At 34.2% G+C, this 15,961-nt stretch overlaps 1 protein-coding gene across 1 annotated transcript in view; it reads left to right on the top strand.

Annotated features, from left to right (window-relative positions):
- XPR1 (xenotropic and polytropic retrovirus receptor 1) overlaps positions 1-15,961 on the top strand; it is a 205,368-nt gene that overhangs the window by 176,358 nt on the left and 13,049 nt on the right. Inside the window, exons 12-13 of the mRNA XM_004269822.4 lie at positions 9,939-10,105; positions 13,272-13,411. Of these exons, the coding sequence (XP_004269870.1) occupies positions 9,939-10,105; positions 13,272-13,411 (307 nt within the window). The remainder of the gene's footprint in view (positions 1-9,938; positions 10,106-13,271; positions 13,412-15,961) is intronic.

Here is a 15,961-nt window from a genome sequence, read left to right as displayed (position 1 = left end):
TACTTCCTTCCTTCTGCTTGCTTTGGATTTATTTTGCTTTTCTTTTTCTAGGTTCTTGAGGTGGGTTCTTAGACTATTTATTTGATATTTTTTCTCTTTTTCTAATGTACGCAGTTGTATGTATAATTATATGTATAATGCTATGCATTTTCCTCTCAGCACTGCTTTAGCCAAGTCCCACAAATTTTGATATGTTACATTTTCATTTTCATTTAGTTCAGTGTATTCTTTAAATTTCCCTTGAGACTTTGTCTTTGATCCATGAATTATTTAGTAGTGTGTTGTTTAGTTTCCAAGTGTTTGAAGATTTTTCTGTTATTGATTTTTTTGGCCTATCTTGCTATATGTTCATTGGGCACTTGAAAAGAATGTATGTTCTGCTGTTGTAGGGTGGAGTGTTTATTAGATCCTATTAGTTAATGATGTTGAATTCTATATTGTTGCTTATTTTCTGTCTACTTGTTCCATTAGTTGTTGAGGAGAGTTGAAATCTCTATAATTGTGGATTTGTCTATTTTTCTTTTCAATTTTATCAGCTTTTGCTTCATGTACTTTGCTACTCTGGTTGTTTGATGTAGACACAGTGAGGATTGCTACATCTTCTTCGTGGACTGACTCTAATATACTTATATAATGGCCCTGTCTGTTTACACTGATTTTCTTTGCTCTGAAATCTACTTTATTTAATAGTAAAATAGCCACCCTGCTTTCCTTTGATTATTGTTTGCATGATGCATATCTTTCCATACTTTTACCTTCAACGTAGTTATATTATTATATTTGAAGTGAGTCCTTGTAGACAGGATGTAATTGGGTCATAGTTTTTAATCCCCTCTGCCAATCTCTTTTAAGTGATATATTTACACTATTGACATTTAATGTAATTATTGATATGTTAGAACTTAAATTAAGTATGCCATTTTCTTTTTTGGTTTTCTGCTCTCTCTGCTTTTTATTTCTCTGTATTTACTTGAATATTTTTAAATTCCATTTTGATTTATCTATAACATTTTTGAGTGTCTCTCTTTGTATAGGTTTTTTAGTAGTTCTCAGTATTACATTGTATATACATAACTTATCACAGTGTCCTAGTGTCATCATTTTACCATTTTGAGTGACTTATAGAAACCTTACCTCCCTTTACATCTCTTTACCCTCCCCCATTTATAATGTAATGGTCTTAAATATTTCCTCCATACATTTAGCACCATATCAGACAGTGTTATAATTTTTGCTTCAGCTGTCAAGCATACTTTGGAAAACTCAAGAGGAAAAGTACAGCCTATCATATTTACCCATATTTTTGCTTACTTGGTTCTTTCTTCCTTCTTGAAGTTCTAAGGTTCCTTCTTTTATTATTTTCTTTCTGTTTAGAGAATTCAACAATTCTTTCAGGGTAGATCTGCTAATATATTCTGTTAGTTTTCATTTATCTGAGAATGTCTTGATTTCCCCTTCCTTTCCTGAAGGATATTGAGTATAAGAATTTGTATACATTGAGTATAAAAATCTTGGTTTATAGTTCTTTTTTTTTCCAGCTCTTGATAAATTTCGTGCTACTTTCTTCTGGCCTCCGGAAGATTTCTGATGAGGAATCCACTGTCAATCATATTGTTTTAACCCTGGCCATTAAGGTATTGGGTTTTTCTTGACTGCTTTCCAGGTTTTTAATCTTTGTCTTTAGTTTTGAGAAGTTTATTATTTTTTCTTTGCGGTACGCGGGCCTCTCACTGTTGTGGCCTCTCCCGTTGTGGAGCACAGGCTCCAGACGCGCAGGCTCAGCGCCCATGGCTCACGGGCCCAGCCGCTCCATGGCATGTGGGATCTTCCCGGACAGGGGCACGAACCGGTGTCCCCTGCATTGGCAGGTGGACTCTCAACCACTGCGCCACCAGGGAAGCCTGAGAAGTTTAATTTTAATGTGTTTTGGCTTTAGATTTATTTTATTTGAGGTTTGCTCAACTTCTTGAATCTGTAGGTTTATGTCTCTTATCAAATTTGAGGAGTTGTCGACCATTACTTCTTTAAGTACTTTTTCAGCCCCTCCCTATTCTTTCCTTCTGGGCTCCGATGACACAAATGTTTGAACATTTGTTTTTTTTGTTTTTTTTTTTTTATGGTTCCACAGGTCCCTGAATCTCTTTTCTTTCTTCTTCTTTTTCTTTTTTTAAATATATTTTCATTCCACTGTTCAGCTTTGTTAGTTTCTATTCTCCTGTTTTCCAGTTTGCAGACTATTTCCTCTGTCTTCTCTATTCTGCTGTTAACATCATTCACTGAGTTTTTTATTTTCGTTATTGTATTTTTCAGTTCTAATATTTCCATGTGGTTTTTCTTTATGTCTTCTATTTCTTTGCTGAGACTTCCTATTTTTTCATTGTTTCAAGCATTTCATAATTATTCATAAAAGCATTTTCATCAAATAATTCCAGCAGCTCTCATCTCATTTTTGGCATCTACTGATGGACTTTTTTCACTCAGTTTGAGATCTTCCTGGTTCTTGGTATGATTAGTGATTTTCAGTTGAAAGCTGGACATTTTGGGTATTATGTTATAAGACTTTGCAGATAGTCACACACACCTTAGTTATCCTTTGGATTCAGAATGTTTCCTGCTTTCACATGGTAGCACTAGCTGCCAGCTAACAGCTTTGGCAGCATCACCTTCTTTGTCACAAATACTAGTGTATTTGTGTGATTATTTGAATATTCTGTTTTGTACATTTTTATTAAAATGAGTGGGAATTATATGTGATAGTACACTTCATTATTGAAAAGAAATGTCTCGAATTTAATACCATTAAAAGCAAAGATGGAAATCGTTAGGCATACTGAAAGCAGCAACGTTTAAACGTCATTGCCAACACTCATTCAATTTGAAGAGATTATCCTGTGTTCTGTTGTAAAGAGTGAAAACGAAAAATGTCTGTAAGATGTTGGGAATAATGTCATTAAATATTATGTCTAAAAGACAAGGAAGATATAATAAGGGGTTTTATTTTCTTATTTTTAGTTCTCAGGAAACAAAATCCTCATATAACATGTACATCTGTTACTTGTCTTTTTCATATTCAGCTATATACAAGTTTTTAGGGACACATTGTATGTGTAGGCTGCCAGAAACCATGTTGCCTTCCCCAGGTATTTGTTGGAATGTAAGGCATTGTACAGAAAGTTTAAAAGTGAGTAAAACACAGCACTTGCCCCCAATTCAATTTGGCAAAAATTAATTGAGTTCCCGCTGTGTGGAGTGGAGTACATAGGCCTTGGAAAAATGCTGGCATGAGATCTTTCCCTAAAAGACATTACAATTTAATGGAAAATATAAACACATATACAGTTTACTCCATCGTAAAATTAAATTCTTTTTAAAATGCTAGATAGGGTACAGTTTTATAGGAAAGAGAGAAAAAGTATGTTTATATCATAATAAAAGATAGTATAAGCACAAACAAAATGTTTTATTAAAAAAATCATAGGAAGGAGATATTACCCTCTTTCTGAACTTACACATGTTAATTTGTCCTTTGCTAACTTTTATTATTAAATTTTTGTCATCTCAGAAAAGGATATTAACTTGAAAAGGGTTTTCATGATAACTCTCATTGCTTTTCTCGAAACCTCCAACTCAGTCTTTCCCTCTTTACTTTTACAGACTACCTTTGTCTCCTATACCCTGAAAAACTTGAACCTATCAGGAGTCATTTTCCTTCAGCTATCTTCTACCTATATACATACTTATTTAACCCAAATCCATTATCACCGTATTTTTCCCAGACTTTGGAACAAGGTTTCCCACCTTAGTGCTCTGACCTCATTTCCTCCTGTCTCTTTCAGGATCTTGCTCTGGCAGTCACCCCTTTTCGTTCCTAAATCTTCAATCTCTTCGTCACTACTGGCCCCTTCCCTTCAACCTATATATACGTTCAACAGTCTCTCACCCTAAAAAGGCTTTCCTTGTCTCAGTAAGCCACCTGGTCTAATCTGTTTCCTTTTCTCATTCCTGTATCTCAAAACAGTACTCTGCCTTTCCTCACTGTCTCTATTCTAATAGCCACAATGACTTTATATAATAATTTATTCTATACATTAATTATACATTAAAATAACATTTTAGATATATTAGATTAACAAAATATATTATTAAAATTAATTTTACCTGTTTCTTTTTACCTTTTAAATTATGATTACTAGAAAATGTAGTATTATATATGTAAGTCTTCCTCCAGCTTTTCATGTAGCTGGCTCCTTCTCATTACTCAGATATCAACTTAGAGACCTTCTCTGCCTGAACACTATCTAAAGGAATTCTGCCAGTCTCAATCATGTCACCATGTTCTGTTTTCTTTTCTTTTTGTTATTTATTTATTTATTTATTTATTTTTGGCTGCACTGGGTCTTTGTTGCTGCTTGCATGCTTTCTCTAGTTGTGGCGAACAGGGGCTACTCTTCATTGCGGTGTGTGGTGTCTTCTCTTGTTGCAGAGCACAGGCTACAGGCATGCAGGCTTTAGTAGTTGTGGCACACGGGTTCAGTAGTTGTGGCTTGCAGGCTCTAGAGCACAGGCTCAGTAGTTGTGGTGCACAGGCTTAGCTGCTCCGTGGCATGTGGGATCTTCCCAGACCAGGGCTCGAACCCATGTCCCCTGCATTGGCAGGTGAATTCTTAACCACTGCGCCACCAGAGAAGTCCCCATGTTCTGTTTCCTTCTTGGCACTTTTCACTGTCTGAAATTGTCTTGTTTACTTGTATATCTGATAATTATTTACCCCAACTAAAGTAGTAAGCTTCATTAGGGTAGGAAATTTGCCCATTGGTGAATAAGATTCACTGCTGTGTGCCTGGTATCTAGAATAATATCTGGCATATAGTAAGTAGGTGTTCATTTGTTGAATGAATGGTTTCTATTCTTTGATATGGCTCTCTCTGCCTCACAAACCTGGTTAACTCAAGACTGTTAACTTTCAAGACTCAGCTCAAGTAGCACCCCCTCCAGGAAGCCTTTCCTGGCTGTTCGCGTCCTGAAAGCCTAACCTATTGATTCCTCCTGTATGCACAGTTCCACAGTTGCACTTTCACATTGTGCTTTTGTTTATTTTACATCCCTCCTCTTTCACACTTAGTCCTTAATAGTTCTTCAGTACCTTTCTGTGCTCTAAAATATACCTGGTTACCTGGTAGACATTCAGCATATGTTTGTTGAATGTAGAAGTAAACAGATTTTTCTTTGCAGCTGATCTTAAGTATTATAGCTATATAATAAATAACACAGCTTATAGTAGTAGACACTCAGTAAGCATTTGTTGAATGAATAAATGAATTCCTGTGTACTTTTTTATTATAAAAACAATATAGCAGCATTAAACTCTTGTTTAAATCATTTATAAAATATCATCACCCTGATGGTAACTGTTTTCTTTAGCCCACTTTCTTCCTTTTTCTTTTAGTTTAATTATACAAATAAAACATGGATATGTATATATGGCTATAAAAACAAAATTCAAATAATACATAAACACATAAAGTTAAAATGAATCCCTTTAATAATCTTACTTTCCGCATCAGGGATAGCTACCTCTGTATTTCTATAAACATAAAGTTATATACAGTCTGAAATAATAATATGTGTATACTTTTTAAATTCTGTTTTCCACATACCTTAGAAATATTTTTAATGTTACTTAATAGTTTTGTGGAACTATTATTTCAAGTTGAGTTGGACTTAGAGAAACAGTGCTGTCTAGTACAAAAAAAGTTCCTTGGTTAAAGATTCCTATTACTAGTTTCCTCATTTATCCTTAGGCCTAATGATTTCCATTTTTGTCTCAGTCATTTGAAGATTATGAATTTTCTATAGTCACAGAGTTGGAAAGAGGCAGAGTCTGGATTCAAACCCAGATCTTGTGACTTCAAATACAGTTATCTTGCCACTTACTGACTGTCTCGCTGAACTTCAGCTTCCTTAACTGTAAAATGGGAATATAATGTCTGTCTTGCCTGTCCTAGGATAAACTGATAGCCAAACTCACTCATAACTCAGCTTACCTATATAGGTTTGAGCTTTGAAAACAGTGTCCCCAGTCTATTTTATTTGTTTCCTTATTTAATTTCAGATTAAAACCTGGTAAGCTCTTACCAGAGTAGAAAGGTTTTGGTTGAAATAAAACTGTTCACTTTGTTTTTACACAGTGCCACTTTTTCATATTTAAAATATCCTTCCTGAAATATGACTCACAATGATGTCCATATGTAATTTTTCTGATTTCTCTCTCAGCACTTTTCCCAACATATTATTTTGCTTTATCCTTCCTATGATGGTTAATGGGTACAAAACTCTAGGAAGCTTATTTTATTTGTTTTAGATTCACTAGATACCAATTACCATACATTTGTCTGGTATTAATTATGCTTCTAACATGGCCGGTGTGTAATAGAAGCTTAGTGTGGAATACCAATGACTTGATTTTCTGTGATTCTGAACATTACTAAAGTGGGCTACCAGAGTTAGCCAACAGAGAATTAGATGTAATTGCTTGCCTAAAGTGATAATATCTTCCCGGTACAACCTCTGAATACCAATGAAGGCAGATGATTTCAGGAAGAAGCACTCCTCATTTGGGAGATGGAAATGATCACGTAGGGTAGTAATTTTAAAAAGACCAAAATGTAGCATATGTAGACGAAATATTTGATTTCTTCAAATCATTGTGTGAAGAAGTTCATAAGATAAAAATTACTTATTATAAAATATTCTGTTAAAGTATATTTTTTTAAGTCAATAAGTCCTTGTATATGTTTCATAGCAATTTCATAGAAATAATATGGGCTTAGAGGAAGGCAGTTTAGCCCATTGTCCCTTTTTTTTTTTTTTGCGGTACGCGGGCCTCTCACTGTTGTGGCCTCTGCCGTTGCGGAGCACAGGCTCCGGACGCACAGGCTCAGCGGCCATGGCTCACGGGCCCAGCCGCTCCGCAGCATGTGGGATCTTCCCGGACCGGGGCACGAACCCGTGTCCCCTGCATAGGCAGGCGGACTCTCAACCACTGTGCCACCAGGGAAGCCCCATAGCCCATTGTCCCATTTTAAGAATTATATTCTGAGGATAGAACTTGTTTTAAAATCTAGAAGAAATAACAAAATTAGCACGTTACTTTTAGTTTCATTATCAATTCCTTTTAGGTCTTTATCTCTGTGTTGATCTTGTTTTGAAAATACGACAAGAGTGAATTTTATTATGTTGCTAAATTTGCTTTATTCTTTGCAAACCTTAGTAGATGAGTTATGGAATTCTTTTGAATGCAACCATGATGGTAATTATTGAACAATACAACTCGGCTAGATTCTATATCTGTGTATAGAATGAAGTGAACAGGTATGTTAGAACACATCCAACTAAACCTAGATAATAAGTAAATATTTTGTTAGACCTTTTAAATGATAATTCATATGGCACAATGTTATAGAATAAATTTGCTCTTGATGAAAAGATTTTGTGAAAATAGTTTAAACCTGAAAATGTGTTTATATCCAAGCTTGACTGTTCATTAGAATCAGTTGTGGACCATTTTTAAAACTTTTGATTCTGTTCCCTACCACTGACTTTCCAGGAGAAGGTGAACAGTGGTGTGCTGGTATATATTTAAAAACTAGCTCTCGGGTGGGGATGGGAGCACTGATTTGCAGTGTTTGCTGATTTCCATGGTGTAAATACGGACTGCTACCATAGCCAATTTCAAGCTACTAAGATGATTAACATGGAATGTTGGAAAAAGATGTATAGTATTTCCATTATATAGATAAAATAAACATATATAACCTAAAAGAATAAATAATATCAAAATTTAGTAAAGTAATTAGGAAGTGATGAATTTGAGTTTTCATTACCTTTGTTTTTAATATAGCTAATTATGTTTATGTAATTTAATTTTTAATAATGACTATGTTTAACAGCCAGTTTGCAAAGTTTTTGAAAATTTGACAATTGATTCATAAAGCTGGTACAGACTGATGCTAACACAACACTGGAGCTCAGAGATATCTGTATTTTTTTAACCAACTAAGTAATTCTGATGAAAGCAACCTGCCAACCCATTATTTTTCTGAAATACAGATCTAATCCTAAGGCCCAAGAAGGCATTCCACGGTCAGACCCAAAATGTCTTTTCCAGCTTCATTTCAAATCATACCCACTCCCTCACATCCTCTGTGTTTCACCCACACTAGACTTAGATTACTTGCAACTTTTCAAAAATACCTTGCAGTTTCCCACCCTCATGGCTTTTCATTATCTTCTTTTAGCCTTGAATAGCCTTGCCTCATCTGCCTGACTTTTGCAACACTATTTATCCTTCTAGAAATAACTCAAATGCTACTTCCTCTTATTTCCTACTGCTGGAAACAGTCCCATTCTTCTTGATGTTCTCATAGTCCTTTGGGTTTTTTGTTTTTTGTTTTTGCGGTACGCGGGCCTCTCACTGTTGTGGCCTCTCCCGTTGCGGAGCACAGGCTCCAGACGCGCAGGCTCAGCGGCCATGGCTCACGGGCCTAGGTGTTCTGCGGCATGTGGGATCCTCCCGGACCAGGACACGAACCCATGTCCCCTGCATCAGCAGGCGGACTCTCAACCACTGCGCCACCAGGGAAGCCCCTGTTTATTTTATTTTGATCTCAAATTTAGCATCAATAACAAATGGCTGTTTCAACTTACTAGATTATAAATGTCTAAAGGGTGCCTTTGAATAATACTGTACTTAACATTTTACTATCTAAAAATGATTAGTAAGCACTTGTTTTTTTGTTTGTTTGTTTGGCCGCACTGCATGGCTTGCAGGATCTTAGTTCCCTGACCAGAGATTGAACCCAAGCCCCAGCAGTGAAAGCACCGAGTTCTAACCACTGGACCACCAGGATATTCCCAGCACTTGTTTATTTTAATAGGAAGGATTATGGATAATGCATGATACATCCTTTACTTTCTAAGCCTTTGGGAAACTAACCACAATTTAAACTTTTTTTGAATTAGATGACACCTTTTTTTCCTGATGATTGAGGACCATATTAGTAGTAGTTATATACCTATATCCTACAACCAGAGAATACAAAGAACATCACGATGACTTTCAGACTTGTCAAAGAAAAGTTTCATAGAGAATATACAGAGCACTGGAGAGTGAAAAAGACTAGGTTGTGTAACTACCTTTGCAAATTATTTTTATTTTTCTGATTTATTGCACTTTATAGTGTTCTCGGCATAAAACCCAAAGTTACATTACAGTGTTCCCAGCATAAAGTCACATTAAGCCTTTGCATCATTAAATAACATCCAAAAGAAGCAAACATATCATTCTTTGCTTTGTGATTTGAGAGAAGTTTGCTTTCATATATGTTCTTAAGGATACATTCCTCATCAATCTGTTGCTTTCTGGCATTTTACCTAGAATTAAAATTATCCAATTGCTTTTGCAATAAGTATTAAGATCTACATATATGAAGGAAATGTTGTTCTAAAGTAAAAACAATCCAAGAATTTCTTAAAGCAAATGCAGCACATTCCTTGTTACTGGTGTTTCATAAATTTTTTTCATCTTTGACCCTAAGCTGCCACCTGATGGCAAAAACTAAAATGACAACTTTTGTAATATTCAAAACCTCCATTGCAGTTATTTGAAATTTTATGTTTTCACCATAAAGCCTCTAAACTCTAAATGCACATTTGTACAAATTTTGTGTATTTGATGAATGTTTGATAACTATTTGAACTTCAGAAGAATCAGATTTATTATTTAACTTTTGTTAGACAATGATCCTACTAAGGAGATTTCTTTTAAAATCTTATTTCCTTTATGGAGCTGGAGAAAGAATCTGTTTTTAAATTAGTTTTATTTAATGAAGAATTTTACCTGAATCTAGTAATTTTCTCTTTCCCTTTTCTTTCTTCAGAACGAGGTCACTCAGACACCGTAGTGTTCTTTTACCTGTGGATCGTCTTTTGTATCATCAGTTCCTGTTACACCCTCATCTGGGATCTGAAGATGGACTGGGGTCTTTTTGATAAGAATGCAGGAGAAAACACTTTCCTCCGGGAAGAGATTGTATACCCCCAAAAAGTATGTACAAAGAGTCCTTGGGTTTATTTAAAAAAGAAAAACAAAACAACAACTCAGGCGTACCTATTACAATATATACCCAATCCCAACCTAATATAATTAGAGAAAATACTTACCAAAAAGTACTAATCCATTCAGTCAGCAAAAATTTGTATCAGATGTTTACTATATGCTAGACGCTATAGGAAATAAAAACAAAGTAAAATTGTGGTTCTCAAGGAGGCCTTAATCTGTATTCTAAACAGATAAGTAAACAGATTGCAATACAATGTGATAAAGACTAGAATAGAGGAATAAATAACTTACTGTCATTTATGATTTATTTTGACCATGCAATTCCCTCCGTCTCAAATGCCCTCTTTCCCCTTTGTTTACCTTGCAAACTCTTGCTCCTTCTTTTTAAGTCAGTTTTTTACTTTCTCTAAGAAGCCTTTCTTATTTCTCCAAGCATAATTAGCCATTCGTACTAATCCCATTTTACCCTATACAAATTTCCATTATGGCAATCGTCACACTGTATTTTAATTACCTGTTTAGGTATCTATATCCCTCACTATCCAGCATAGTCCCTGGCATACAGGGACTTAATGTTTGTGGAATGAATGAATAAATACTTGACTGAATGAGCAGCGCTATGAAAGCACGAAGGAAAGGGGAGTGCCTGACTTTGCTTGGGTGCATCAAGAAGGCTTCTCCTTTCATTTATTTCAATCAGTTTTCCTAAAGTTACAATTTAATCCAAAAATACATGGATAATTATGTGGGAATTATTTTAGCATCTTATTTATATATATATGAATAAAAGGATGAGAGAGGCTGAGTTAAAAAGTCAAAAGGCCAAGAGTATCTTTACTCAGATATTGAAAGAAATTAAACAATGAACTGGGAATCCTTATAAGTGAATTCTAATCCCAGCTCTCTCACTAACTAGCTGTATAATTTCAGGCAACCAGACTACGGTGTATTCTTTTCTATAAGGTAGGGTGTTATAGTAGATTATCTCTTGATCCTTTCCCAGTCCTAAAATTCTGTGATGTGGAGGAGATTATAAATTGGGTCACTAATACTTTATACTATGTCAGAATGTCACCAGTACCTCAGAATTGCACTTTGAAAATGCGTGAATGTTTAGTATTTAATTGGTGGTTAGGGAAGGCTGTTTTCAAGTGTGAGGATTAAAAATAAATGATAGGAGAGTGAATACGAAGAATAGTATATTAGGGTAACTTTGTATAAACAAATGAAGGCAGAAAAGGAGATGTTTACTGACAGTGATTTTTTTTTTTAACATAAGCTGTAGCAATCCCAATGTGCGAATTTAGAATGTATGACCAAGATACTAGATATATCTTTATAAGTCTCATTTGAAAAGAAAATCAAAAAAAGTAATAGTAAGCACAAGTCAGACAGCAGACATGCATTCAAGTAAAGATGGCCTTTTGTGTTCACCAAATGTATGTGCCTTATTGCTCTTTGAACTGTTCTTGCCTTACTGAGAGAGATAATACATTTATTTCTTGTTATAATGGTTGCTTTGATGAACTGTTTATATCTTTATATAAATATTTGTTCCTCCGTTTAAATAGTTCTAACTTTTTGATTTCTATGTAGTAAAACTAGTTAATAGAATCAGTTTTTTTGTTATTATATATATATATATATAAAGTATATGCTTTTGTACATTATGCTTTGCAATGTATAAGAAAAATGTTCTAGGGGATCACCATACCCCTTTCAATTTTAAAAAGGCAAATATTGGAATAAAATTTATTCTTCTTAAAAAAGGAAGAAGCTATTTGCTGAGTCCAGTGGTACTTCATTTAAAAATTAACACAGCTATATGTACCTTAAAATCAGTTCCTTGGCATTAACAACACATACTATTGAGCACCATACCCAGGTCCAGGAAGCATTTTTGTTATCTCCATATTAAAACTTAACTTTTCTGCATCTCTTGACCTCAAGTTAAGTGTATTCCTCCCAAAAGACCTTCAATTTTTGGTAACATCAGCTCCCACATCAGTGAAATGTGGATCCACTTGACTGGCTCTTAAAGACACATGAAATTGTAGCTCTTCACTGAGAGGCCTAATAATGAGTTCACTGCATGTGGATTTATCCAAAAATTACATTATCGCTCTATTGGATGGATGGGGGAGGGAAGAGGGAGATATGTTAATGTGTTCTTCATAAAATTCATCATAGTAAGCAGTGGATAATGTCTAAAATTGATTAATCAAGATATAGCAATATACACACATTATTTAGAAATGTGGAAGATATATAATAGAAGAAATAGCTACAAATTTTGAAAATGTTTGTCTCTAGAGAATGGGACAAGAAGGGGACTGCTATTTCTTTTGTTTAATAGGCTTCTGACATGACTAGTATTCCTTTGTTAAATTTTTTAAAATAAAATAAGTGCTATGGCTTAATACATATCAGTTCTAGTTCCCATAGATGTCATAACCTTTAAATACATATTTTTAAAGAGCTAGATATCCAGAGATTAATAGTGAGAAAATCTGTGAATTACAGTTCTGGTCTATTGGCAGTTTGTTTACTTAAGATTTGTGTAGGTAAGCGTGGACTCTCAAATACTGGATACTAGTACCTGGAAAGATTAGTTGAGTGCTGTCTTCCTCATGTGAAAATGGAACATTCCTTAAATTTAACTATGTATGTGAAATCCAAGCTTAATTTTATTTACTGACATCAAAAAGCAAGGCAAAATTTTTTCAGATGGAGGGTAAGGCAATTTGAGAATAAAAGTGCAAATAACAGAGTTAATAAATCTGCTAATATTTTCTAATATTAACTATTGAGTCATTAGTGTATCACATACACATTAGAGTATAATTTCAGTCAGATCAAGGATTTCATCTGGTTTGTATTTCTGGGGTCTAGAAGAGAGCCTGGTATACAATATGGGAATGAAGTTTATTTGTTAAATGATTACTGAAATTCAGTAAAACAATATTTATAAATTCATTTTAAATATTGTACCATTTAAGAAAAAAAACTAAATTGGTGAAATCTTTCTAAAATATAAAACTCTTTAACCTGTGCTTATCAGTAGGATATGTGACTCTTGTTACTGTGCTAAGTGTGCTTATTTGTAAGAAACGTGATGGTAAGTGTACTCAATTTGCTTATTATTCCTCAGGCCTATTATTACTGTGCCATCATAGAGGATGTGATCCTGCGCTTTGCTTGGACTATCCAAATCTCAATTACCTCCATGACTTTGTTGCCTCATTCTAGGGACATCATTGCTACTGTCTTTGCTCCCCTTGAGGTTTTCCGGTAAGCAAACTACTGAAAAGTTTATCAAAGATTCTTTTTTACCTAAAAAGTTGCTCAATACTTATAAATCAGAATTTATTAAAACTTATACTTGAAAAGCTTAAATTTTCCAACTTTTCTCAAACTTTTCATCAGCCTCAGAGTTGGAAAATCCTGATTGAAGGACTAAGAGATTAATTCTTACAAAATTAAAGTAACTGCTGGTGATGACTTAGAAGCTTTTTTAGAACTGGGCTCCATTTGAACATCCAGATGGCTAATGAACATACGAAAAGGTTCTTAACATGCTTAGTCACCAGGGAAATACAAATTAAACCTACATTTGAGATATAGCTACTCACCTATGAGGGCTAAAATGAAAAATACAGACACACTAAGTATTGATGAGGATGTAGAACAATGGGAACAATTGGAATTCTCATACACTGCAGGTAGGAGGAAACTAGTACAACAGCCACTTTGGAAAACTCTTTGTCAGTATCTACCAAAGCTGTGCATGAACACCTGGGTATATAGTAAACAGGAGTGCTAACCTAAGGCCACCAAGACCCACATACAAGAATGTTCACAACAATACTATTTATAGCAGACCAAAATGGAGACTACCCAAGTGCCCAGCAATATAGAGTGGATAGATAAATTGTGGTATTTTCACACATGCAAATCTATCCAGTAATGAGAACAAAAGACTAAATAACAACATGAATGAATCTCACAGAGCAAAATATTAAGCAAAAGAAGTTAGACACAAGAGTATGTCCCTGTATGATTCCAAATTTATAAAGTTCAAAAGCAGGCTAAACTCATCTATGGTATTAGAAGTCAAAATAGTATTTGCCTTTGTGGGACAGTGACTGGAAGTGGCACCAGGAGAACCTCCTTGGGTGAGGGGTGGAGTAATGTTCTGTTTTTTGATCTGTGTGCTAGTTACATGATGGGTTCACTTTGTTAAAATTCATCATGCAGTGCCCATCAGATTTGTTCACTTCTCTGAATGTGTGTTGTACTTAATAAAAGGTTTTTAAATCAAAAAAAGAAAGGAAAGAAAGAATTGGGCTCCATTGGAAGGGTCATGAGTAGAAATAAGGAGGTAAAAAGTCTTAGAACAGGAATTAGAATTAAAATCTTTTAAGAATCGTTTTTTGCAATTTAGCAATTTGGGTTATTCAGCCCAACCTTCTCAGTGGAAACACTAAAAATACCAGATAAAATGTTTTTTTAATCTTCCTAAAAGCATTAGTGATCTGACAAAATAGCCCAAATGCTAAGTGAAGGCAGATATGCCAGGATAAGCAGAACACTAAAGCCAATTTTGTGCTAAAGAAATTTGCCAGACCTAGAGACTTTGAGATTCATTTGTGATAGCCAATTCAAATTTGTATGCACCTAATAACATAGCTTGAAAATATGTAAAGCAAAAGTTGACACTGCTAAAAAGTAAAAGTAGATAAATTTACAATTTTAGAGAAGAATTTTAACATACTTTTCTCAGTAGTAAACAAGTAGTCAATTAACCAACTTGACCTAATTGACATATTTAGAGGACTGCATACAACAAGTACTAAATACAAATGCTACACATGGAACATTTACCAAAATTAACCATATTCTAGGCTGTAAAGGAAGTCTTAACAAACTTCAGAGGAGTAAAATCACAAAAAGATATCTGAAAATTCACAAATGTTTAGAAATTAAGCATCACATGTATAAATAACCCATGGTTGAAGTTGAAATTGCAATGAAAATTTTAAAATATTTTGAATAGAATGAAATTGAAAATGTAACAAAAGAAAAGGTGAAATATAGCTAAAGCCATGCTTAGAGGGAAATGTATAGCCTTAAATGTATATATTAGAAAAGTATACAGCTCGATATTAGAAAAAAGATTTAAATAGCAAATCAAACCTCAAAAAAAGTAGAAGGAAGAAAATATAAAGAACAGAAATTAATGGAATAGAAAACAGACATATAATAGAGAAAATTAACAAAGCTAGTTAGTTCTTTTAAAAGACTACTAAAATTGTTAAAATGTCTAAATAGTACTGATCAAGGAAAGAAGGCACAAATTACAAATATCAAAAATCCTAAAGATGTTTTTTAAAAGAGCATGACAATATTATGAGCAACTTTGTGCCAATAAATTTAGAAATTTAAGCGAAGTGAAAAAATTCCTCAAAAAAGCACAATTTACCAAAACCGATAAAGAGGAAATTAAAAATCTGATAGGTTTATATGTAGTAAAGAAAATAAATCCATATTAAAATTCTTCCTACAAAGAAAACTGCAGGGAATTCTTCCACATATATGAGGAGGAAATATCAGTTTTACACAAAACTCTTTTAGGGAAATGAGACAATGAAAGGAACACTTCCCAGTTCATTTTGTGCAGCCAGTATGACTTTGATGTCTGAACCTACAAGGATATTTCTCATGTCCAGGGATGCAAAAATCCTAAACAAAATATTGGGTAATGAATCCAACAATATATAAAAAGGATAATACATCACAACCAAGTTAGGTTCATTCCCAGAATGTAAGATGTAATATTCA

Source organism: Orcinus orca, chromosome 1 (genome assembly GCF_937001465.1).
Source record: "Orcinus orca chromosome 1, mOrcOrc1.1, whole genome shotgun sequence".
Lineage (NCBI taxonomy): Eukaryota > Metazoa > Chordata > Mammalia > Artiodactyla > Delphinidae > Orcinus > Orcinus orca.
This window is presented reverse-complemented; position numbering and strand designations above follow the sequence as displayed.